This window comes from Drosophila mauritiana, chromosome 3R (assembly GCF_004382145.1).
Source record: "Drosophila mauritiana strain mau12 chromosome 3R, ASM438214v1, whole genome shotgun sequence".
Lineage (NCBI taxonomy): Eukaryota > Metazoa > Arthropoda > Insecta > Diptera > Drosophilidae > Drosophila > Drosophila mauritiana.
The window spans coordinates 17631313-17658605 of record NC_046670.1 but is presented as its reverse complement, the minus strand read 5'-3'; the positions used below and the strand labels follow the sequence as shown (position 1 = coordinate 17658605).

Below are 27293 nucleotides of genomic sequence, written 5' to 3'. Positions count from 1 at the left end.
GTGGAAACTATTACTTCTTTTCTTTGTTCTTTTTAATCTCAAATGAGAATATATAGTATTTTGTACTTCCTATTTTTATGTTCCTATGTTCCCATTCTTCGTATTTTAAATAACTTTATAAATCATTATCGCAACAAAGTTCCTAATGCTCAATGCTACAATGCTTATCGACTCGAAAACATTTCAGGTCAGTGAAACATTTAGCTTGCGACGAATGTTTCTGGCTTCTGAGGCACTTACAATATGCTCCTTTAGCTCCTTGGAGCGGATTGGTCCCAGCCAGTGATGTAATCCAATGTAGCGTTTCTGCACCATTTTCAGGGCGGGAGCGCCCTGGGCATACGGGCCGCCCAAAAGGGCGCTGGCAGTTTCTAAAACCACCATTTTGCTAGCGCCCGGATCTGCGATAGTTGTTGTTGATAGTTGATGCTGTTTATGTTAGCAACACTTTCCGGCTAATTGTGCCGGACAAGCGATATGGAACTTCACTGTTTTGTAAGGGGCAATCACTTGTGACCCTTTTGTTTTTTTTATTTTTTATGCTTTTTGCGCTTTTAATTCCTTTTTGGGTTTCAATTAAATTTAAGCCGAATCTCTGTGCCAGACGTGACACTGCGACCACAATAACGATGAGAGAAGAGGACACCGGATGGGAGCTCTTCTCCTTCTGCGTGTTATAATCTGCACTTTTAATCCCCGGACCACGACGACAACGACGACAGTTTCAATTTACTTTTGCCATTTGGCAATCCTTGAAATCAATTAAACGACACGCACAATCCATCCAGCAATTCTTTATATTATTTTCTCTGTGATTATTCTCAGACACTATTCGGGTTTCGGTTTCTTTTATAAATTAATGCTTTTTTCTCTTTTTTTTTTTTTTTTTTTGATTATTTGGGAGGCACAATTGTTGTACAATGTTGGATGCTGTGGTCAAACACTTATTGCTAGTTGCTTGATTTTATGCAGCGCGATAAATAAACCACGAAAACGGCGACTACGGCGAATAGTAAAACGGAAACGAGATGCGCGGAGACAACCGTTGTGTTCAAAGTTCCATCGCGAACTGATTTCGTATGTAGATTCTCTTGGCTGATTTTCCAACTTGGCCAAATAAGACGAGCGCGACCGAAGCCGGAGTCGCTGGCGAAGCCAAAGCCGAGGAGAAACGAATCGAAACGAACGCAATCGAAGTGGAGAGCCGATGAATGCAATATTTTAGAAGAGAATTGAATAGAAGAGACTCTCTCCTTATTTCTCATTGCGTGTAGAATTGAGGCAAAAACACTTGTTGTTGACGTTTTTCCGCCGCGGCACACCCCAAAAATACAAGAGAGGGCGCAAAAACAGAGAGAGAGCGAACTGTTGCTTTTTTCCATTGGAGACTTTTGCGCACTCTTATACAAAACAACTAGTCTTATAATAGCTGAGAGAACAGAATGGCATTGCCAGCTGGCGCGAGGAAAAGCGCAGTTATCTTTTGTAGAAAATCACCACACGAAGGTTAAAGGGCGCGGGGTGGTGGGCGGTGGGTGGTGTGAGCTGCATAGATAAATGTATGCATTGTTTTTGCCCTGCACTTCCGCCGAAGAAAAAGCGGCAAATTCGGAGAAATTCAAAGCGGTAACAGGTTGCCAAAGGCGAATAACAATATGGAAAATTTCTAGTTCTTTGAGCGGATAAGCAGTATAAATTCTATAGAAAGCCAAGAAAACTATAACAGATTTGATGTTTCTCAGAAAATAGTAACAAATTTTGTTATATAATTATTTTCAAGTCAATATACTGTAAGGATTTTATTTAAAGGGCAATTATAATAAAAAAAATTAAAATTCGCAAGTATTTCTTTTTCCGGTTATCTAATGGTTTGGCTCTATGGAACAAAATAATAAATCAAAAATTTACATCATAAAATGATGACATTCTCTTTATACTAAACAACAAGAAAGCATATTTTTTGCTTAACCTTGAATTAATTAAGTCCGTGTCACGAATAAATTCAAAAGAATTCTGAATCTTTCACAACTTTTTATAGAATTCAGAAGGCAACAGGTAAAACTTCTTTCTCCTCTTGTGGAAAAATTACATACATACATATATATGTATATATATTTATATAAATATATATGAGAACCTTTAAACCTAAGCTCCGTTAACGTAATATTGCTCAGCGACAAAATCGCAAGCGAAACATAAAAAAACGTGGAAAGGGTAGAAGTAATTCTAACCAAAATGAGCTTCATTAATTATACACAACTGGATGACAAGTTTCAGACGCCTTGTAAGCATTTTAATGATCATAAACCAAGCAACGAAAAAAGTTTCGTTGACTGCGTCGAGTTGAGAGTATTATATATTAAGCAAGCCCATGCGGAGTTTGTTGACTTCTTCAACAAAGTGTGACTAAACAAATTAAGCCGAGAACCGAGAAATGTTGGGGAAAAGCTGAAACGGGGGGCAAATACGAAACAGATCAGCAGCAACAGCAATACAACAAAAAATATAAAAAAAAAAACCGAAAACCTGGAGCGCACTAAATTACAAATTAAGTAAGGTTCGTACCTCGCAACATCAAAGCTGAAGCTTTTTGAGTGTGAAAAAAAAAACGCAACAAAACACGTAATACTTGGTAACAAGCAAAGCTGATTTCACGCACGAGAAGAACGAGTGAGTGAGGGAGATGGAAATGGGGATGGGGATGCCACTTCCATTTATGAAAACTGGAAAATTGTTGGCAATAAATGGAATATCCATCACCATCGTCATTATCCTCTTGACCATTATCAACCGCATTCACCCAAATGGGCACAAGACAACATTCTTCCTGTTTCTGCCCACCGGAGTTAGAAGAATCTAACGGTTCATGACCGTAGATGCTGCGCACTGAAGAAAATGATTTCTAGGAACATATGTATATGGCTACAAAACTACCGTTTTCTGCGTGACTGCGATTACACTGAAATAAATATGTTGGGTTAAGTATGAATAGGAATAGTATGGGTTGAATAGGAAAAATACAAAACATACATACATATGTGCTTGAACATTAACCAATTTATCATGTATTGCTTTACTTTAAAAATACGAATTTATTGTACAAAATGTATATTCGATTTTTAAATCTATACAACGAAGTTTTTTATTAATAAATGCATGATTTTTTAATTATATACCGATTTTTTCAAGTGCAAGAACTGCATTTAGCACAAATCCGAACCGACAGCCGCAACAACTTGTTGCCATAAACATGTTGCTGCAACATGGCATCGGTAATTAAGCGGTAGTTTCTAGTTACGCTGCTCTCACGTGATTGTGTTTGTTTGACTATATTATTTTTGCTTACTTTTTTTCTAGCTCAAAAGTTCATTGCACGGATCACATGAGAAATTAGCACAGCGAAAGAAGAAGAGGCTGGGCTCCCAGAAAAAATTATGCAAACCGCGTTCAATAAAGAGAGAGAAACAGAGATAATAGCGATCTCTCAGTCTCGCAAAACCCCGGCAATGACATTCAAAAAAGCTGCCAGTCAAGCTCCATCTCTCTCTGATTTCCAGCAGTCCTCTCTTTCGGATCGAGCACCTTTTGTATTCCAGTCAAACCACTTTGATTGGGAGTTCGTTCACCGCACGAATTACGTTCGGATGGCAACAAAAACCATATGAGATCATTATGATCTAGCATCATCGTCATTAGCGTGATCGGGTTCTTGGCCTAAAAATATTTTCTGCCTTCCACGACCTGCCTAACTGCATTTTGGCCAGAGCGCGGCCAACTCCTTAGCCATCTCTTTCTTACATTGCAGATTTCATACTTTGTAATAGTGGAGTGCAGCTATAAAGCTTAGTTCCCTGTGGTTTGCCGTCTTATGTTTTAGCAATTAGCTGCTAAGACTAAAATTGCATGTTCGCACAGAAGGTGATTAATTTGAAATGACTACCTTTATATGTATGAACTTTAGTGCATTTTCCAACACGTTATTGGCATGCCCTTTTTTATATAGGATATTATAATTTAGAAATTATGTAAATAAATTATTCTTGAAAATTTGTGATATATAGCACGATACAGTTTTTAAATGCTTTCCATTGATTGCTTAAAACCTCTACCAAACCCTTTGTTCTAAATACAATTTTCCCCTGACATATTTCATTGCATTCCTCTCTATAAATTTCCCCGTAAACTAAGCGTATCTATGTACATACATGTACATACGTGCGTGGTGGCAACGGTTTTGTTTTGTAAAATAAATTCGTTTAGCCTGTCAAGGGCCTATCGATAACGTTAAGTCAACGCCTGCATGCGTGTGTGTCCATGTTTTTCGCCATGTATTTCTCACCCACAATGCATTTCATTTGCAATTCACACTAAAGTGAAGTGCCCCAACAGATACGAACGATGGGGGCGTACTACTATCAGAGGGGGGCGTGGCATCGGGTGGCGAGCGCGGTGCATTGAAGTTTCAAGTGTGTCAGTCAGTCGGTCGGTGGAGTCGAGTGTTTGCCTCCGGCTGGCAGGGTTGTCAGGTAATTGAATAACGTCCTCAAATAAATACGAAATATGTATTCCACTTTGGTGCAACTTTTTTTTTGGAACAGTCGGTTATGCCGCAAAAAGGGTTATGCAAAAAGTTTTGTAGTTGGCTTTTGGCCAAAGTTTAGATAGGGATTATTTGTGGTTGCACAAACCATTTTGTTTGCTAGGCTTTGGTGAGAAGAATATATATTTTCCAAACGGCTTTGGAGATAATAAAGAACGTATTTTATAAAATTTGCATATAACTGTGTTGTATCACTATAAAGCTAAGAAATATGTAATAAATAAATAATTATTTATATTTTATATCGTTAGTTTTATATTATTGCAATGCGCGACAATCTTTTTCAGTCTGTTAACTATTATTTGGAGTTTTTATTTCGCTATTTATCAGCTGGTGGCAGCCAACATTCATTTGTCTCGTATCCATTCGATCCATTCGCCCTGCTGGCATTCATCGGATGGCATATCTAAATTGAATTTATAATAGTTGACAAGACAAGCACCCGCCATTGAACCCACCCACCTCGGTGGCTTGGTCAACCAATTCAGAGCAATTCTCATTCATTTACTTCAATCACTTCTCACGTTTTTTATTTTTATTTTTTTTTTTTTGCAGCCGAGCGAGAGGAACTCTGCCAGCCAGACAGGCAGCAGAAAGAGTGAAAAAATGTGGCGAAAATTAATTAAAAATCAATTTGATTTTGATTGTTGACTGTGGGTGCTATCCCCACCCCTCTGTTAACCCATCTATTTGTTCTTGATTCCCCTCCCCTGGCCGAATGTTTAATTGACATTTGGTACAATGTTTGACATTTTTGCTCCACGAATTGAATACGATTTGTTGTTGTGACGTTCTCTTTTTTATGATTTTTCAATTATACAATTTTTTGTTTCGCTTTCTTTCGGTACGTCCGTCCAGTCGGCGATATGTTGTATGCTCGCAAAAACAAATCAAATTAAAATAAAAGTACACTTCTAATTGAATTATTTTGCTAGAAACGTATATAATCGCTTCCTACGTATTTACCTATAATTAAATTCAATTCAATTGGAAATGCTTAAAAAAAATGTGTGAAACATGTGAATCATGAAAATTGAAACGAAATTAGTCCAAATGAATTAATGCTGAAATTCGCATATTTTTCTCAACGTATTTTATTTATTAGTCGTCCATCTAACAGACATTTTCAATGGCACCAAATGCAATTTTGATTGCGCCAAACACGTAGAATGAAAATAAGTTTAAAAAAGTGACACGTTTTTCAGGGATGTTTTGAACAGAACTGGAAGGCAGCCAATGTCGAGTTTCAGACAATGCAAATAAAAGGAATGTAACAGCCAAGAGTAGCCAGTCAAAAAAATGTATATATGGATTGATAGGAAAATCGAATTTTCAGATGCTCTAAAATAAATCAAAAAAATCTTAACCTATTTTCAATTCAGATTGTGGTTCTTAGGTATTTAACTTATTTTTTTTTATGGGAAAACCTGATTAAATAGTATGATGCACATATGAATAGCAACAAAATCAAGTGAACAATGCAACAACTTGTATAAGAGGGTAGAGGAATGAATACAATAAAGCCACGAAATATGTGACAATGAAAAACCTTTTTGCTTCAATTAATTTCGAAATTGGCACAGACTCAACCGAGAATAACAGCCAAAAATAAGTAAACAAAAGCAGCTCGAAAAGGTGTCAACAAAAGTATTTAAATAAAGTGTATTTAAATCGCAACAATGTGAGTTGAATAACCAACAAGTTGAGAACGAGGCGTGATAAACAAAAGCTACGGTTAAGTAAACATTATGCCGAATGGTAATAATGTCGCACCTTGAAAACGCATTTAGCTTTAAGTTTCGTTTAAATCAAATTTAAGGAGTTGCATTTTCGAGGGCAACTTCTGTTAAATTAGCACACAGATTTCTTTAATTATCAAAGTGTAGTACAGTCACGTACTTATCGCATACCATTTAGGTTTCAATGGCTGCTTTCCCTCCATAAGTTTTATGAAAAGTCTGTTTTCGATTGACAAATGACGAATAATGAGCTGTTTTCGTTCACAGATGGCAAAAATGTTTTAAAATAGCAATCTTAATCAAGTTCACTGCAACTTACATTTTAAAACAATTTACATTTTTTGCGTTCACTTTTTGAAAATCATATTACACGTACCTGTAATGATAAGAACAATACAAAATTATTAATAACAATTCTGACTTTAAAAATTGATGTTTACTGCATTTCATGCTACATTCTTTCACTTTTTATCCTTACTCTTAAGTTGATTAAAAATTATATCGCACTTAAAAATGTACCTTTTTTTGTGTTCATGCCTCATTTAACCAAATTAAAAGTAAACACGAAACGAGTGCAGGCACCACAAAACAAAAAAGAAAATTAAAAGAAAATTCTCTACGGTTGTGTGTGTGTGTGCAGATTTAATCAGCACCACAAGTTACCCAACCGCAAAAAGTATGCAAAGCAAAATTATGAAAAGCCAGGAAGAAGAAAGGTAAACATAGCGAGCAAAGTGAAAGTGACACGCCAATGAAGGGAAAAATGAGCCTCATCAGCAAATATTGAAGAAGCATACCTAGTGGCCGGAAAATCAAACCGAACGCCCCCGAGCAGATGAGCCAACTCATTTGGAATTTTCAGGAGGTATTCGTACTCTCCTCTGCCTTTTCTTCTCCCATTGGAAAATCAATGGGAAATGCTGAGCGAAAGGCCGGCAAATTTTCAGCAGCATTTCATTCTCGGCTTACTCCCCTTTTGTCTCTGCTGATGTCATTGGAGTAGCCTCAAATAGACCGCAACGGACCAGTTGACACATCTCATCCCATCTTATTGAGCATCCAACATAGGCTTAGAGCACGGAGAAGACGCACGAATTTCTTACTGTCCTTTCACTTTAGTGCTGACTGATTCAAAGTGAGTCCTGGCTACAAGCTTGTGTTTTTTCTCCTTAAGTTTGTTGAAATATTTGGTATGCAGCCATATGCGAAAGAGTTCTCTTCAGACTAATACTTCTTAATAGGAAATTAGTATCCTAACAATAAAAGATACGTAATATTAAATATCTAACCACTATATGATACATGCGTATAAATTGTTATAATACAATAACATCATTTATGTTTTATATTATAATAACTGCCTTCAAAAGCTAAAAAAAAAACATCTTGTAAGGGCATTCGTAGTCCCATTAGCTTGCAATTCCTGTCCACACACACTGACACATTCGAGGGACAGGAGGCAAGAGTCCCCATTTTCCTTCGACTTTAATAACTTTAAGCAGCTACGGTCAATTTAATTTTCATGGCAGGCGGGCAGAAGACTGGCGGCAGTCGGTTTGGCAAAGGGACCCAAAGAGATGGCCAGAGGATGGAGTCTGGGCGACATGTATATCCTTGCATCCTTGGACAAGGCAGGCGACAATTTGAGCGAACATATGGAGAGGAAACGCTCACAGGAATAAAAAAAAAATAGGAATAAAAATAAAGAACAAGAAAAAAACCAAGCAGCAAGAACATTGAAAAGAAGAGGGGTAAAAGTTGAAAGGAAAACTTGATTATAAAGCGATGACTTCACACTTTGCCGGACTACGGATAAAATAGGTTGGAGGCACCGGGTGGTTTTAGGACATATAATTTTCCTTTGGCCAGGACAAGGACATTGTGCAAACAGAGGCGTGTTCCCAAAGTGTGGATAAGCGGGGATGGGATGTCCTGGTGTAATTTAATACTTTTCTAATATGTAGTTGTCTTTCTCTGCGTCTCTCGACTTCCCTTATTCCACTTTTTACCCCATTTTTGGCAAAGAATTTTAATAGAATTGGTAAACTGAGATGGGTATACTACTCGTATGTTCCCCCATCTCTCTTCCTCCGTGCGTGATTAGATGGCCAAAAAGTAGGCACTGAAATTTGGAAAATATGCTAGCTTCGCTATCCCCATCCTTATTTCGCAACCTCTCCCCCTCTCTGTCTGCACTAGGTCATTCTCAAATGGCGGGTTGAGCTTCAAGTGAAAGAAGGGGAAAATGACTGGCATAAAGTCGTCGCAACAGCAGAAAGTAAAGTCAACGAATCGACAGACTCTTTTTTACGATGTTTAAGGATTGGTAAAGGATTGGTGTTAAAGGATAAGTGATTGGATTGCTTAGGATGGTTATTTAAGAGACTTGAAAGCAGGCTATGTGGGTGGGCTTAAAAAAAGTCTGTGTAATTTGTTTATATGTATATGTTTAGAAAAATGAACTAATTTCAGTTAACATTGCCACACTTTTCTTTCAAAATATTGCAATTACTTTGCACCTCTCGCAAACCATTAGGAAAAAATTAAACAAACGTTACGAGAGTGGTTTTCTTTTGCTATTTTCATAGTCTAGTTACCGTCATGCCTCAGGCTACGTGTCACTTTTCGCAACAAAAGCCACTATCCTCAACATACAATAGCGACAATTTGCCAAAATAACAAGCACTAGCTGAAAAAAAAAAATGTCGAAGCCAAAAATAAAGTCATGTTTAATGGCGCACAAAACACGCCGCAAAATGGCGCGAAGAAAAAGCACAGAAAAAAGGAGTGTTGAACAGAAAAAAAAAAAAAAAAAAGTGAATGCAAAGTTATTTGATTAAGTCACTTAAGACGCGGCAAAGGAAAAGTTGGAAACGGCAAAAGAACGTCCTTTGGCAGGACTACTTTGTAAAAGGAAAGAGCACTCCGGAAAAAAGGATGCTCTGTCACAAAAAAAGTCTGTTCCCAAATTCAAAAAAAGTTAGCCAATAATCAGATGAAATATATGCATATTACTGGTTGAATACAATTTTTAAAAGATATTGCTCTAAAGCTGTCAAATTTTGTCGAGTGCACAAGTAATTCCACTCAGACAAAGACAGGGACACAGAGGCTTAGGGCAGACGTGGGATCTCCACTCTGCATGTAATATTGACATATTGAGCAAACGTGCGGCCAGGCCAAAAGTAAAATTGGCGCAGAGAAAAGAAAAACCCATCGAAAACGCAAGTGCAACAGAGATATCACAGACAAGGGGAACTGAGCTCGCTGGCTTTACCCCGTTTTTTTTCGAGAGACGAACAGACAGGCGAGACTTAAAGGACTAAATTCATATTAAAAGTGCGAGTTCGCCAGACATGACAAGGACCGAAGAAGATAGATAGCGAGAGAGCGTTCCACCAGTGGAGAAATCGGGGCCTTCTTAAACAACATATATAACTTTCCACGTAGTGACGAAGCGCACCAGGAGATTGTGCGAATGTGACTACTAAATATACAGGAATAAATTAAAATCAGCTGTGGTTCTTCGATATAATAATAATTAATATTAATAATAATAATTAATTATAATAATAATAATTTTAATATTTATTTAGTAAAATCGATTTATTTATTTATTTTTTAGTTAACACGCCACCATCTCAGTTAAAGCGAAAAACGCGCATAGTTGGTGGCGAAAAAAGGGAATAATTCTGAAATATATTGCCAGGGACTCGACAGCATAGACGCACGTACACTCCTTTCCCAGCAGTCCTTCGTGACCCCCTTCACTTCACCCTTCGATAGCTTTGTCCTGTACCGGAAGCTGTGGGCAAGAAGAAGCACGAGCAGAAGTAACCAGCTTCGAGACACATTTTCTAATAATGCTCCAGCGTCACGTATTAATGCGTTTGTTTGTATCTTCATTTTACCCGCTGGCATTTTAATGTATTTATTTTTTTCTTTTCGCCAACCAGAAGGGGAAAAAGCTGAGAAAATGGCTAGAGAGAGAGGAGTCTGGTGGTTTTTTCGGGCATGTTTGAGCATGCGACACACTCGTCTGGATAATAATGAAGTACGTTTACGTGTAAACTCTATCTAATATGTATGCTAAAAGCTCCGCCAACCAAACCCGGCAAGAAAAAGAGGAAGGAAAAAAGTCACTGGGATAAGCGCGGTAAATTTTTCTATTATAGATGGGTTACGAAGAGGTGACAAAGGGGTAAACACCAGGAGTGGAAATTAATTAGAGCTCGTTTCGAGAATTGAGTGTGAGTTGCTGCTTTATCTCGGGAATTTGCGGCACTTGAATATGTGGAAAAATAGGTGATCGAATAAATAATGAGCGAGTGGTAGTGGCAAATGGAAGTGAATTAAGAATTAGGGCAAATAGAGCATCCACTATCACAGTGTTGTAAATTGTTTATTAATGAATAAGTCATAAGTTTACAAATTTTATTGCTCACTTTAAACGCAACGAACTCACTAGCTGTTAATTTAAGCTCAATTCAGTTTGCATTAGGAATTATGATTTTGAATGCATTTCCACCTTTTTGGTTGCTCTTTTGATCGGCTTTTCCATGCCCAAATACGCTCTGGTGCCGTGGAAAGTCTAGTCCTGGGCCTTATATACACATTAATTCACTTTAGCATGAAAGCCACTTTACACTATTACCCGCACAACAACTCAGGGGGTGGCATAGTGTGTAAGGATGTGCCGTGGTTATTGCAAAACTGCGCAACGTGGAAAAATTCATCAAGCACAAAATAACATTGCATACTTTATGGCGCATTATGAAAACACACGCGCTAGACTTGAGTGTGCGGGTGGTTATGTTTCAAGGGGTGGCGGGGTGGCAGAAATTTGCGCTAAATTTACACCAAAACGTTTTAGAAAATGTGCACAACATGGCAACCCTGTCTCCTATGCTGCCCTTCTACGGCTCCCTTCTGCAGACACTTAAAACTGCAGGAAACGTATGATAAAGTGAACATACACAAATCGATTTTAAATATTTTCTGCAATTTAGATAGCAGTTTGTTTTATATCTTTATCATAACCAAGTTAATTTTACCTTTTTTCATTTCATATTATAATGGTGCTAAAAAGTATGCAACAGTTTTTAATAATGTTAAATAGATATTACTTGCTAAAACTAATATGACATTCGAGGGAACATTGAGTTTTAAAAACATTCTAATAATACTCATATTTCACATATTAAAAATGTTTTTACAACCAAAAGTTTTTAGTATTCCCACCTATGGATAGTTTACTGTTTTGAAACCATGGAAAACGCAAGCTAGCAGTTAACCCCGAAAACTTCCACGCCCTTCTAACCCCAGACTATTCCGATGAGTTATGCAGATAGCACTGATGATGATGATGATGATGACGACGAGAACCAGAGACAGAAAATGGGGGGAGTGCAAACAGAGCAACAATCATGGCGACGAGGACGATGATGATAATGAAGCCCCCGATAATGACGATGATGGTGGCGCCTCTCCAGCTGACGTCAGCCAGTACAAACCCCCCACAGCTCCATTGCTCCAACATTCGTGGGATATTTTCGCCATATGGCAGAGTAATGATAATAAACTCCTAAAAACACAGAGACACGAACACAGGCGTGATGAAACCGGGGGAGGAGGATAAAGCAACAGGAGACGGGAAAAGTGTCGTCATCGCCTTCAAGGATGTCACTCGTTTCTTATCAGTGGGGAAAGAGCGAAGCGAGGCACCGAATGCAGCAACTTGGCAACTCTGCAACTTGGACTAACGCCCCAGATAACGTCAGTTATTTTCATTCAATTTCAGGAACCCCCCACACACAAAACCGCAGAAAAGTGCGCATTTTGTTTGATTTCCATCCGTCAGACGGGTTTGCAAAATTTCAGCAACAGTAAATCGCAACCAGAGCAGAAAATACTGGGAAATAACCAGAAACAAAACGTGTTAAATGAGGTAATACGATGTGGTTTATACAAATTCCAATTTATAACACAAGGTATTGCATTGCATACTTTTTAACAGCGTAACAATTGCTTTACTTTCTGAACTAGTATATGATTCTAATTTATCCTTGCTCAATAGGTAATATTAAATATAATTTCAGGGTCTCTTTAAAAGTTTGCCATCATCTATCATACAATTTACCCATGATTAAGTTTAGAAAGTCTCCATTTCCTGGCCACAAAATGCATTAATATTTTTACTTAACTACTAACTAACAACTGACAAATGCAATTAAAAATGTGCAGAAACAACTCAGTCGCCTCAATGCCAATAACAAGTTGGAAACAAAACACATACACGGCCATCAAATACTTGGCCATTTGATCTTGAATTAACAATTAATATTCTAGGAAAGTATTTCCACAAAGTGGTTTACATTAAGTGAATTTATGTTTTATTTATATTCATAAATATTATTTAATTTTTTTGCCAACTATAACTAGAGTTTCTCTCAGTGTCGGACAGAGGTGGAGAATCATCATCTCCAGAAGGACAGGGATATGGCCATGAGCGCTTGGCCAACGTTGCTCCATCAACTGAACGCCAGCCAGTATCCTTCGACTGCTCCTTGGTACTGCTCAGTACTGTACTGTAACTGCTCCTGTTCCTGCTGGTTTTTCTGATGCTTTCGCTATTGCTATTACGGTTGCTGTGGCCCCGCAGGCGTTATATGTAATTGCATTTTTTAGTTTTAATGGAGCGCACACAACAAGGGGAATAGGAACCCCGGCTGGCTAAAAGGGGAATTGGTTGGTACTGCGAACCGAGCTGAAATGAGGAACGGAAGCCGTTTCCCTTTGGCCAGAAGCTCTCTCGCTCGCTGCGAATGTAATTAATTTGTAACGTTTGATGACAAGCTTAATGGCCAGCAGTCCAGCTGGGTGGGATGATCGGGAGTGGTGGATGGATGTCCTCGTGGGTGTTTTGTGGGTGGAAGGCCACCGCCTGGTGCGTGTGACTGACTGGATTCCACTGCTGCACTGCAGCGAGGTATTGTATCGAGGGTTGGACCTTAATAGTTTTATAATTGATTCTGATATGATTTGGCAAAATGAGAAGGAAAAAAAAAATCGAAAAGCAAAGGTACAGCAAAATTGCAACATTAAATTCGATTTACAGTTCATTTGCAGAGGGTGGCGGGAAATTAAATTGAAAATTCAACCGAACGGGGGTTGCATTGAAACAAATTTAGGGGAGCTCTTAACGTTTTTAAATGAAACTTCCCAATTTACTACTAAATAAGTTTAAGGTTCTACGCAAAACTTGGTTTCAACTTATTTCAATAGTTCGCTGATTGCTTTAATTTAGCACCGAATTGCAGTCAGCATGTTACCCTAATAGACAGCGACATGATTAAAGCCAAGACAAACAAACTCGCAATGGGGCGCAGACACGTGCAAAATGAGTTAACAATTTGCATGCAAATCTGCGCCGACAAGTCGCCTAATGTTAACCCATTAAGGCCGTGAAAAGCTGTCGTCGCTGCCCTGAAATCAAATTGTCGCCGTCGCCGCCTCGTCATTGCAGATTTTCCAGTTCGTTTCGCGCCAACGTGGGGAAAAAAAGTCACATTAGATGACTTCCCAGCGATATCATAATGGGTGAAAATCTGCGCATTTTTCTTTCCCTCCTAATGATGCTTGAAATCGGTAGATTGAAGTGGTTTTTTTTTACTTCAATCATTTCAAAATTTGTTTCAAGACCAAACATTCTATGATTCAAAGCGACGGCTAAGAAGCTGATATAGTACTTATTTAATAGTAATCTTTCAAGGCAAGCTAGATTTTTAATTAGTTTTAAATTTGTTTCTATCATTTATTTTCTTATTTTTAAGTATTTGTAATTACTGCATCAATCAAGGTGGCGGTGTGAAAATGCTTCAGACATTAATTGGAATCGCCCTGAGGCGGCGGAGCAAACAAACCAGAGTTGTCAACTCCATCTCTATATATCCATCCATTCAACCAGCCCCGCCCCAAAAAACAAAAAACAAAAAAAAAAGTACTCAAGTGTTCCGCCCCGCCCCTTTTCACACATCAGTGCTATCATCGCGTCTTCTTCTTCATCTGCAGCTTCGGCTTGTTCTGCTTCTTCTACATGTCGGCAAAGTTTTTTGATATCATGAGTGTGGTTAGGTGCGCTGGGCGCAAAAAAGCAGGGGAGGGAGAAGGGGAAGTGGAGAGGTGCGGGGCCACTGAGGTCGGAGTGAGTCTACAAAAGTGTCACAGCATAAAAGCACAATCTATCCCCTACCAAACCCCTTTTGATACCAATGTGGTTCTTTCGCTGTGTGTCCACTCTGAAAAGTGTGAGAATTATGTGGACTGTGGACACGGTGGAAAAGGAACACCCAAACAGACACAACAAAAAAAAATCCACACACACACACACACTGAGCATTCAACCATTGCCGTGTCATTCACACCCAGACAAACCCTTAACGCTCCGTCAACTTATTTTGATACCCTGTAAAACATGCTGATAAACTTGCAAGGTAATCAAAGTAAACCGAGCATAAAGTTTTTAGACACAGAATTAATAAGTTGAATATTAGTCACAAAAAATACTAAAATATATTTCTTATTTTCCTGTGTTTTTTTTTACTATTTAAGAAATATAAATATTTTTCAAGCATGTTTTCAGCGCCAATTTAGAAAGAGTACATAAATCCCCTTAACTAATAGACTTTTTCTAACCAGCTTCTAGTATTTTTTTTTTTTTTTTCTGCCGACGAGGAAGATAGAGGACAACTTTTTCGTGCCGAGTTTTCGCAAACTCATTTATGTAGTTCTCGCTTCATGTTTACTTAAAGTTCAGCTCGAGTGTTGTTTTTACAAATTGTTATCCACTGTGTGTCGGTTTGGGTGTGTCAATGTATGCGTGGCTGTGCGGATGTGTGGGTGGTTTTTTTTTTGGTGGGCGGCAGACGAAAATAAATGCAGACAGTTTGGGAGTCACTGCGGCAGTTTCAGTTCAGGAGTGACTCCAAATTCAGTGTCGGCTTTCGGCTTTGGTGTTGACCTTAGTTTTTCTTTCCCCATTCTCCACCCGTCTCCCACCATTTTCCTGGTCACATTGCTGTGGATTTTGGTCCATGATAGTTTTAGTTTAGATTAGTAAACATTTCTAATTAATGTTGAAAAGGCGTGCAATTTGCTCAGTTTGTGGGAGAAATTCTAAAAATGCCAGGAATTGGATTTGCAGCATGAGGAGAAATCAGATAGCGCTGGGAATTCTAAATGGCCAGCTTCTGTTTGCATATTTTATAAAGGAAAAACAAAGAGTTGGCTGGTTTCTGGCTTTTATAAAACTATTTTACTACCTATCGAATTCATCACATTATGCAACCAATTTAAAGATACATCTGACTGTCATTTCGATAATTGAGACCATCAGCTCAAACATTCTATTAACTTTAATCTTCGCCATCAACTTGCATTTATAACTTTTATCACGCAGATTTTCCCGAAACTACAACTATAGTTAGCGACTGACGTAATCCAGTCAAGAAACCCATTAAAAACTATATTAACACCAGACTTGATTCACTCTTAGAGGCAATAAAAAATAAAAAGCACATATTGTTGCTGGTGTCAGTTTAGCACAGACGGCGCAGATAGCAAGTGGACCCCTAAGGAGGACCCTCATCAATTTTATTTATAGATTTATTTATGAGCTGTTTTCCTTCTCTATTGATTCTCATAAGAGTCGCAGATCGGGCAGTTGATTAATTTAATTAATCAAATACACATTAGCGGCACGAACCATCCCGGATCGAATGAAATCAACTCTCGGGTAATCATTTTGGAAGAACACAAAATGAGAAATAGTAAAAGAAGCCAATTCGTTCAATGAACTTGTAGTGCACGAAAAACAAAACACATTAAATCGAATCTAGTCAATTATTATGCCAATTATCGTGCGTCTTAATTGCCTACTTGTTGCACATTCTAGACGCTATTTAGACCGTGGAAAGTTGGCTTAGAAAGTTGACCATAAAAACCATTGGCCAATGACCCAAAAACAAGCCAAGAAAACTGAAGAAAATCCGTGCTGGCAGAGGAAAAACCAGAAGTTCCTACTTTTTGCCTTTTTTTTTCCCCACTGACATTTACAGCTTGGACAAAAAATGCAGCAGCATCGGGAAAAGTACAGGGCAGTGGAAAAAGCTGCAGACAGACACATGGAGATAATGTCTTTGCATGTTTTGTGCCATTGGAAATCTCGGCGGAGCCGAAAAAATAAGGAAAAAGGCGAAGTAAGCCCAAACCAGGAAGCCACAGCCAGAAGGCCCAGATGTTCAGGCAAATAGAGGTGATTTAGCAGGGAGCAAAGGAGGAAGGGGATCTTTAAGTTCCCAACCCGTTGAAAGTCAAGACTGAAGGAGGGGGATTTAGCATTCACGGCGGTATCTTTTGGCCACTCAAGTGTGTGTTTGCATCGTTGTTCTAGGCCAGTTTACATAGCACAGCTTTTGAGATATTGATGTTGCACGAAGAAAAAACTGAGAATAAAAAGCCTCACGATGCAGCTAACGAATACGAGATGCTTTGGCTTGATAGGCAAATAAAGTGTTTAGTACTATACCAAGAAACAATGTTATAATAATTATTTGTATGTAAGATAAGAAATTCATAATGGTTTATAAATCTATCGTTGTGAAAAAGTAATTTAGTGCTATTCATTCTTAATATTCAAACACTTTACGCCAACTGGTGTAACTTCAAAGAAATCCCAGCGAATTGCTTTAATTTATTGCCATCGATTGTAATTATTCAAATGGCTGTGGCAAAAGTTTTTGTTCTAGTTTTTCCCTGTTTTCTCTCCTTTGCTCGATATGGCCATTTTCATTTTTCAACTACTTATACTTATTCTTCCTATAGCAAGTTTTTCCAGTTCACTTGAAAAACTATGCAAATTGTTTTCGAAACTTTGCGGGTAATGAGATGGATTGCAAATTGCTTGGTGTAATAGCCATAGTTAAACAAGCACTTTACAGTTAAAGATATATTGCCATTGGTTTAAGTTTAATTTGGCAACCATACCAATACCATTAAACCATTTACAAAATAAAGTAGCACAAAAAGTTGTATTGGGTTGAATTTCACTCAGCGTCCAATTCATTCATTCCCGATTTTCCATATATAATTGGCCCATGACAAAAAGAGAATTTGTAGACAATAAGTACAATAGAAGCCCCAATGAATATAACTTGCTAAACAAACAAACCGCCGGATATGATACATAAGGTGAAAAGAGGAAGAGCGCCAAAGGGGGCGGGCTTAACACCCCAAACGTGACATCATCATTTTATAATTTTAATGATTCCCAAGAATGGTCAGCGCGCCTATCGACAATAGAGGTCTACAAATTGCTATTAAGTATGAATGAAAAGGTAAGCGGAAAAGGGAATGAAAATATAGAAAGGTAGGCAGGTAACAAAAAAAAAAGTAAAGACGGCCAATCAAGGTGGACATTGACCCAAGTGGAAAACTGAGACCCCCACTGATGATGGTACTTAAAATAATAGTAAAGCAAATGCTCGCATCAACAACAATTAAACTTAAACGCAAAGTGCGTAACAGCAGAGAAAAGAGACGGAAAGCGCTAACAATGGTCAAATGCAAGACATTGACCCAGGCTTTAAGCCGAGACTCGAACCATTGGCATATGAATGGCAAGCCAAAGCAACATTGCTCATTAGCATAACGAACACCCATACAAACGACACTAACTTGTTGCTTTCGTACACCACGAACATGTTGATAAGCTCGGCTCAAACTTAAGGCCAAGGTCAGGCTGGCAACATGTTGCCAAGCTTACACCTAGTTGCTCATTTTAAGCCAAGACGCAGAAATGCATCAATATTCATTATTAAATACGGGTAAATAGATTGAATATTAAATCATGAACATTATAAAAAAGAAAAGCGAATAAAAACCATAGCTCTTTAGCAGCCTGCTACTAGTAATTCTAGTATCCCCTGGTATAAGCAGATATCCTAAGGTCAAGAGTTGCGCTTCGTGAAGTTGCTGGTAGCATTAACAACATCTATGGCCACACACACATGTTAATGGTTGTCGAGGAAAAAAATAAAGAATCAACACTACATCCAATGCCGGAATAACTTTGGCTTAGACCAAAAAACCACTTTAAAAAAGGCCAAAAGTCGCAACACACACTTTTCTACAAAATGCTTGCGCACGTAGAGAATCAGAGGAAGCTGAACTTGGTTGGTTGCCCCATCCCAAACCAATTAACATGCTTCTTCTTGGGTTGTAATGAAGAAACTCCACCGCCCACTCTTTCAGATTCTTAAGCACTACCGATTTTATACGATTTGCCGCAGTCCTCCATCCTCTTTTTTATAGCTCTCTTCAAACTAATAATCATGACTTGTTAATCTTGACGCTGCTCTTTTTACTCACTTGCTAACTTTTTCGCCTCTTACACTAACTATAATGGATCAGAATTGCAGAACGACTCAAGCTTGGCTTATTTATTAAGCTTTTTTCTATATTTATAAGCTTTTTATACATTTTTACATATAATATTCTTATTGGGAATGTGTTATAAATTTGTATAAAATATTCTTTATAATAGTGTATAGATTCAAATCACTGCTCACTATTATACGTCACTTTTTCTAAAAGTTCTAAGCTGCTTGGATTTAACGGTGGATGATTGTGATTTTTGTTGCTGGGTGTTTGGTTCTTACTACCGACGGATGCTGTAGTTATTTTCCCCCCTTATTTGTGGCTGACTTTTTCACGCATTATCGTCATTATCATCATCATGGCGAGAGACGATTACCCGAATGCCGCCAACTATTATGGATGATGTAAGTGCAAAAAGCCATTGAACGCTTATTATTTTTTCACCTCTCTTTTAGATAGATTTTTTTTCTGACTTCACTTAGCCAATAAACGCGGAGCAATAAACTTTGAACAGACTGCGGCTAGACATCAACCTGGACCTGGAGAACCTTTCACTTTGGCTTGGCTTCCCAACTTAAATGTTAAATTCTAGCTAAGCAGCTTAGGACCATTTCGTTGGGAAAAAGTTGGTGGTTATCCTTGAACGAAAAACACTTTCATTGACTCCTCGTTTTGGGGCTGCCAAAATGCGTTTTGTTGGCGTGGCAAATCCAGGCTAACAGAAGCAAAGGACACATCATTTTCCCCACTTCTAAAATACGTCCCCCACTTTTCATCTGCAGTTAGTGGCTTGGAAGTTACTTGGCTGCATTTTCTGTTTAGCTGCGTTTAGCTTAGCAAGTCTTTTTGGCACTTTACCAAGGTTAAGTAAGAATTTCCCCCACCAACGCACACAAAACAAAAGCCAAGCTGAATCCGGTAAAAATAAGTGATAAAGCGTGGGGAAGAAAAGAGGTCATAAAAGTGGAGCGTGAGTTGCTTAACATTCAATTCAAGGACTTCTGGTATAAGTCGTTAAAGTGCCGAATAACTATCTAGGGAAAGTGTAAGAAGGACCTTTAAGAAATTGCATTATTCCATAAACTTTAAGGATTACTGCTTTTTATGATGATAAGATGAATGGTAGTTTATCTTTTGAACATTTTATATTTTCGTCTCAATGTATAATATTTTCTTTATTTTACCATAAGAAAGACTGGTTTGCTTTTCAGGGTCTTCGATGGAAATGCATCTATTTGAGCATTTTTCCGGCTTCATAAAATGTCAAACCACACAAGGAAAAAGACCGAAAGAGACAGACAGAAAGAGATGGCAATCAACCGAAAGAAAGAGACAGCATCAACGAAATGAAGTCAGCGAGCAAAGTGCGTAAACAAAAACAAACAGTTGCAAACTGAAATTGAAAACGTTACGCATGCGCCGCTTCTCCAACCGAATTTGACTGGCGCTTTCCATGGAAATCCGCATGTACTCTACTTTTTTCATGCTTTTTGCCGTGTCTGTCGCTTGACTTTCAAACCTATCGAATATCAAAGAGAGGGAGAGAGCTAGAGAGATATTGAAGGAAGCCAGTGGGAGCCAGCCCCACAAATTGGAAGCTGCAAATGAAAATCGCAATTGGAAACGTGAGGTTAAGATGCACCGCCCCTCTACACCCCATCACCACATCACCCCATCACCTCATCACCCCCAACCATCCACATTCACATCCACGCATCTTTTCCGTTCAGTGAGCATCGCATCCGCTGCCGATGAAATTGAATCTGCTCCGCCTGCAAGGCAATAAAAGTGGGCGACTGACCAGAGAGATGCGTCACAAGTCGGTCGACAGCCAGCGCACACATAAGTTATGGAGCCATGGATCTGGATATCCTGAATCAGCACTCGTCCAGCTTTCCCAGGATCGCCATTTGGGCCACATGGAGCCTGTTGCTATTAAGCTACCAAGGATGTCAAGCGATACCTGGCGGAAGCAGCGGAGAGCGGTAAGTTATAGGACGTATGCTAAAGGATATATTTTTCAATGTTGTAATCCCGTCTAGCGTCCACATACGTCTCCACATGCCGGAAGTGGTGCGTCAGCATACGCATTTCCACAATGTCTACAAAATACCAAGGAAAGTTCACCCAGTTCCTGCGCCACCACCCACAACGATCGCATCAATGCATCCGAATTTCGTGGGAAAACCCCATGTTCAACTTTTGGGCTATACAACGGCGGTGGGAAATTCGGGACCAATGGCTTCCAATATAATGCAGTTGATGGGAACGGCGACCACGCCCACTATGATGGCAACGCCCACCAATTTAATGCCCAACTATGGCCCGGCATTATTCGATAATTACAATCAGGAGTCGGCTTTGAGTGCCACAACTACCACAACGACAATGAGACCTCAGATTTTGAAAGCCTCCAAGCAGCAACAATTGCTGCAACAGATTTTCACACCTCAAATAAATGAAGATGAGGATACCTCAGCGGAGGATAATCAATTGGAGAGCAACTCATTACTCAATAATAATTTCCTTGAGGCTCTGCAAAGAGAGTATTTTGCGAAGTTCGGTGGACGACGCAAACGCAAGAAATCAAGTTCAAAGCTAAGGAATCCCAACAAGGAATATTCGAATAGCTATAGAAATAAACCCTACTACTATCAGGATGAGGATTTGTCCGAGAACTTTGAAGATTATCAAGATGAACAGCCGCATCATGAGGATTACGAGGAAGTGATGGTGATGAGTGGTCCCCCCAAATATGGACGTTATTATCCATCAGAATCGGAGGAAACGGATCAGGATCACGCACATGGTTATGACAGTGCGGTGGCCTTCAGTGGTCAGGATAATAGCATTTCATCCTCGATGCCAACAATGGAGGAATTTCTTCATGATGCAAACAATCCGGCATCTGGTTATGGTGTAGGTGGAAACTTTGAACCTTACAGCAACTCAAATGATATGTATTCCCAGCCCTGGCAGCCATCCTCAACGAGTGCCACAATGAGCAATAGTTGGTCAAGACCCACTGCCAATTCCTATACCAATTCCTCAAAAGGGCCAAAATCAAGACCTGTTAGGTCAAGGGGTCGAACTAAAGTTCGATATGTCAAGTTGATCACGAGAAAAAAACGCAAGAGTCACATTCGCACGAAAAGATATCGACCATAATCTGAGATGGCATTTGTGAAATGGTTATTGAGTTACTCTTTTATAGATTAGTTTAATTATTTATAACTGATACCAAAAATTTAACATGCGGCCTGACTTTCAAACTTTAAATTTATGTTTTTATCAAGGCATAATATGTTTAGGGTATTCTATCCCTTAAAATTAAAAACTATTTAAGTCTTACCCCTTATATAATCTAAAACATCATCAATTGTTTGGCGGCTCTTACCTGGAATGAAAAATAATAAAAGAATGTTAACTAAATACATTAAAGTGCAAAGGAGTATACTTAAAACAAAGTTTATATGCTATTATTGTCAAAAGTGCAATACGAGGCAAGTTAATTATAAATAAGTAATAGAGAAATAGCCTCCTTTCAGAGGCTTCTTTGAATTCTATTCTGCGGGCTTTCTGGCCAAAACAAACTCTCATTAGATGCGCACACAAGTCGTAATGGAAACGAACTGGCGGAATGGGAAACTACCCCATAAACAGAAACCAGAAACCGATCCACCATCCTGTGTCACTTCCCCATCCGAAGCAAATAAAGTGTACAATTAAATGGCCAGTTGAGGGACAAAAAGGGATTCGGACGGACTGAGCAAATAATAAGTACAAATGCTAATAAAATTCAATTAAAGGCCACAAAATTACAATAAAAGTGGACCCAAGAAGGAAACTAACTCTGCCTTTTGGACAAAGTCGAAGAGGGTAAAACTCGGCTCATGAAAAGTCGAAATTAATGACTCATTTGGCCAAATTGAAGTCGTAAACTAGAAAAGCAGCTCAAGAAAGGGAAATTCAGGTCTTCTCATATTACTCATCCTGAGAATATGAATGAGTTCAAACGAATATTTAATACCTCCTATTACAAGCCGGAAAATAAAATATAAAAACATAAATATTTTTAAGCACTCATGATTTCGAAGACTTTAAAGTATCAAATTAATTTTTTTAAAAGCAATATACCCTTTTGTTCTTCAACTAATGAGTATATAATTAATATGCATAGTTTATGCAAAGAATCCAAATGTGTGACAGTATAAAGTTAGGATGATATGTAGGCTTGACAAGGGATAAACATCAAGCTTCAATGCTTTGTTGCTATTTTGCCATCTTAATTTCGTGCTGGTCATATTTTTATTTAATTTGGGCTATAAATGAGTGAAAGTGTGAAATAAAAACATTTTCTGAATTCCTTGGGGGAGCAACGAAATTAAAAGCGTGTAAAGACTTTCATTTTTCGGCCCCATGGCAAAGAAATTAGAGCAAGGATGTTCGCAGGACATTTTTCCGGGGGTCACTGAAGCACATAAAGTGTTGATGTGCCAACCATATGACATTTATTGTTTAGCTGAATGTCTTTCACAGCTTTTTTTGGGGTTTGTGGAATTTGAGGATAGAATCTGCGGGGGAGTGCGGACCAGGCGCCATGTTTATTGCCCCCCTCGCAGATGGCATTGAAAAAGGGGGAGGGACATGGCAACAAGTGGGGCAGCATTCACCACTTTTACTCCCACTTCCACGAGAAATTTATGTGGCGCGGGTTTTGGGCTGATGTCATAATATATAAATTTATCTGCGATTAAAGTCGTTTGCGTTGAGCCTGTGGAATGATCAATGGCTTTGTTATATGGCCAAAAATAAATGGTTGACAAAGGTCATGGGGCAAAATTTGGTAGAAAAATGTTTACAGAGGGGCTTAAAGAAAAAAAAATTACATCTTTGATATGCAAAAACTGTAATCTTGATATATATTATTATTATATTATTATGATTAATATTATATTATTTATATTTGAATTACTACATATATTGATATATTTCCATACAAATTTCCCACACTTAAATCCTGAACAATAAACGCCATTTTACGGTGTGTTTTTCTTTTACAAAACATTTTTATTTCCCATTGACGTAATTGATTTTCTCGATATAATGGACAAGGGACCCGCCGAATGACCAATATTCTACAATTTCCGATCCGTCTGCCAGAAATGACAACTTTATCTGGCCACAAACATACAGAATAAGAGGAAAATTTTCCATTTCCTTTTCGGTTTTACTGAACGCGACATAAAAATGGCACCAGAACAAAAAGGCTGGAGCACAGTATTGATATCTGGCCGGGAAAACTCCTATATGTCCCCCATTTCAACCCAATTTAACACTGAAATCACCATCAACTTTATAAGCCTAATAAAAGTTTTATATTTACTTTCGCACATGCTGCATAATGATAATCGTTTACATGGAAAAATTAATTTTCCAATACGGCATGGAAAAGCATTTTGGGAAGTGGGAAAAATAAACAGATATACATCATTAGCTGCCAGAGTCAAATACAAAGAAAATCATGTGTCATGGACGAGGGAAAAGAAAACTTTTCTGGCCTGGCTAATTTTAAGACAAATGACTCGAAATCTCCTATACAAACTCATTCATTAATTTAATTAATTTGTGGCAATTAAATATGGTTGCACAAGGGTGAATTCGGCACAGTCATTATCCACTCAATGGGACAGTCATTTGTCGGCTATATAAGCAAACTCAAGCATATTGGCATATATATTCCACTCGCATGTTCATCAATTCCATGGGGAAATTGTGGGGCGAGTTTCAGCACTTTTCTCCATTTTCTGGGTGTGGTCTAGGGACTTGGGAGTCCGCAGGACACGGCTAAAATGGGTTAAGTGCCGGCGATAAACACATTCGCAGTTCGAGGGGAAAAAGGTGAAGAACGGAGCATTCAACACCCATTAAACCGAACAGTATGCCACAAAATTGTATTGTCATGCCACGCCCCCCTATGCTCAACAGCTTTTTCAACCAAAAAAGATCAGGGGAATCAATATTACACAACTTCGCAATTCGCAGTTTACACAAATAAGTGTAGTGTTTAGTGTTTAAATAGTAAAGAGGCTTTTAGGAATTTTCCCCACAAGCTTGCAACTAAATTAACACAAGGGTTCAATAGAGCAAAGTCGCGATTATTGCAATTCAAATTAAGGCTTAATCCTCTTAAGCCACTTATTTTGTGATTAATTTAATTCCCTTAAAGTGCATCACCCTTTTTTTTCGTTTTGTGCGTGTTGTGCAACGTGTATCAACCTCTCGAACTGACTTAATTTGCATGAAAGTCGAACGACGACTCACTGCCGACTTTTCCAGCAACAGATGCAATCCATGTAATCATCCGACAAACCGCCGGACAATAAAGCAATTTAATTAAAATGAAAAGTTCTACCCAGCTATGGCAGTTTCAGGGGGTGGGGTGGGGAAATGAAATACTCGGGGGCATTGCGACGAATGTATTACAAAATGCTAATTAAATGGCAGAGAAAATTGGGCCAAGCCTGTCTCTTGGTAATAGAAACTAAGCTAATCACACCCCAAAGGGGGAGGGGCGGGGGCTAATGTGCGGAGTGAAGCGGGAGGTCGATTCCATTGAGGATTGTGCAATGTAAAAATAAAAATTACAAATTCCTTTCGCTTATTTGTGACAATTAAGTGCAAATTACACATTCTGTGTCACACTTGTAAGCTATTGCACACACAAGCACAACTGCACGCACTCCTATTTTACACTAGCCAACAAAGAATATGAATGTAAGGAATGTACAAATAATAATTAACAAATATAAAGTTAGTTTTAGCAAGTATGTACTATCTTTTTTTTTAATATCATATATGGTATATGCTACATTTTTACAGAGAATTTATTGCACTCTTCAAAGAAAGCATTTAAGTTGACATATTGATGATAACAATTAAACCGAATGTGTGTTCCCGCTGCGGTTTCATCGCCAGGAACCTCAAAACAGATGGAGCACTGCGGCAGACCCATATATGATGATGATGTGGATGATGATGGTGACGACGTCTGCTTGGCCGGAAAAATATAAATAAAATGCGTGCGTGTGTGTGTGCGTGCATCCGCTGCAGTGACAGTTGCAACAACAGTATGCTGATTATGATTATCACTCGCAAAACCCTCATATCACTGCCGCCCAGCTAGCCACCCCCAACCCCACCACCATTATGAACCATAGATCCCTCGTGGTCCATCATATCTGGGCATGGTTTTCTCTTGGTCCGGACAGCTGTGATTACAACTTTTCTGTTTATGTTTTGCAATTGTGCCGCTCTATATATGTGCATATGTGGAATGAGTTGCTGTCGGTTTTTGACAGTTATGATGGAGAATATTGTGTTTTTGTGTGTGTGTGCCGCATGCCAGAGGGCAAGGCACTTTAAATGTGACGCACACACAAACAGTTGCAATCTCTAAAATTGAAATGCAGTCAGGCGAGAAGCGGCAAACACAAAAGAACCGGGACATGATATTACAGTTTGCAAAGTAGCCAAATATGTGGCAAAACCTGAGGATATGGTGGATAAAAGGTTCCGAAAAGGGTAGTCTCACTTATTAAACGCAATAATTTATATATGTACATTTAATCTCCCTCTAGCTTTTCAATTTCAATAAACCAACAAGAAAAGGGCATGTCAATCTTTTATCTCATGTATGACATACTTCCATAACTGAGGAATGTCCTATATCACACACAAGCGATACATTGTTCGGTAGCATTGTCAATGCATTTTCAACATTTCATAAAAGTTGACAACGCTTGACCCCCACAACAGATCCAATGGATGGCACACGCAGCAGACCCAACTCAGACAAAAAAAAGCAATAAATAAAAACATTTCCAAGAACCTTGAAGTATTCTTTTACGCAAAAACGTAGATAGTGCGCTCTGGTTGTGGTGTTGAAGTTTTCGTACAGGAAAAATAGTGTAAAAATCAAGTGAAAACAACTGGCAGGAAAATAAAACTAAAAGTAAATTGTATTTCACATGTGCATTGCCCACTCTTAAAAGGCAAAAGGTATATGAAACACAAGCTGCCAACGCCCCAACAATGCAGAAATGGGAAGGGCTAAGGAAAAGGTGAAGGGTAACGGAAGAGGTCACCAGAAGAGGCCTGCGTTCAAGTGCCCTATCCATATATCATCCGGCCGAAGGAGAAATGTATTTTTTATTTTATATATACACATATATTTCAGCTCTGGCTTCGGCAACAACTTGTCCTTGAAGCGTTCGTTCGACCATTCGGACAGCAGCGTGAAAAACAGAGGAAAACTTTTGTCGTCCGCAGGACGAAGGGTGGAAAATTGAAAAATATGCACGGGTGGGAAAAAACTTTTCCATCATCACACACTGGCGATGTGCAATGTGGAATTCGTTTGGCGGTTAAGCTAACAGAGCGCCATAAAATAGTTATGAGTATAACTATGTCAAGTGCAGCCCAAGCTGAAAGTTAAATATTTAAAGGACCTTCTTTTT

General features: G+C 38.7%; 2 protein-coding genes across 10 annotated transcripts in view; one reads left to right on the top strand and one right to left on the bottom strand.

Moving 5' to 3' along the window:
- The window catches only part of LOC117146122 (maternal protein pumilio), a 168944-nt gene that overhangs the window by 87048 nt on the left and 54603 nt on the right, over positions 1-27293 (bottom strand). For 2 of the 9 annotated variants that reach the window (XM_033312126.1, XM_033312127.1), the window contains exon 1: positions 241-1093. The exons of 5 other annotated variants lie outside the window; for them this stretch is intronic. In XM_033312126.1, the coding sequence (XP_033168017.1) occupies positions 241-384 (144 nt within the window). In that variant the 5' untranslated portion in view covers positions 385-1093. Of the gene's footprint in view, positions 1-240; positions 1096-27293 lie in introns of those variants that run through there. 2 more of the 9 variants (XM_033312124.1, XM_033312125.1) reach the window with 2 other exon arrangements.
- Positions 20608-21942, top strand: LOC117146124. The gene is made up of 2 exons (XM_033312128.1): positions 20608-20759; positions 20817-21942. Exons 1-2 carry the CDS (start codon positions 20632-20634, stop codon positions 21940-21942), a joined length of 1254 nt encoding a protein of 417 aa, XP_033168019.1. The 5' UTR covers positions 20608-20631.

Excerpts from the sequence above, each read along its gene's own strand:
- LOC117146124 (XM_033312128.1), top strand. The coding sequence starts at position 20,632 with ATGGATCTGGATATCCTGAATCAGCACTCGTCCAGCTTTCCCAGGATC. Across the intron at positions 20,760-20,816 it reads GGCGGAAGCAGCGGAGAGCG|CGTCCACATACGTCTCCACA; the intron begins GTAAGTTATAGG and ends AATCCCGTCTAG.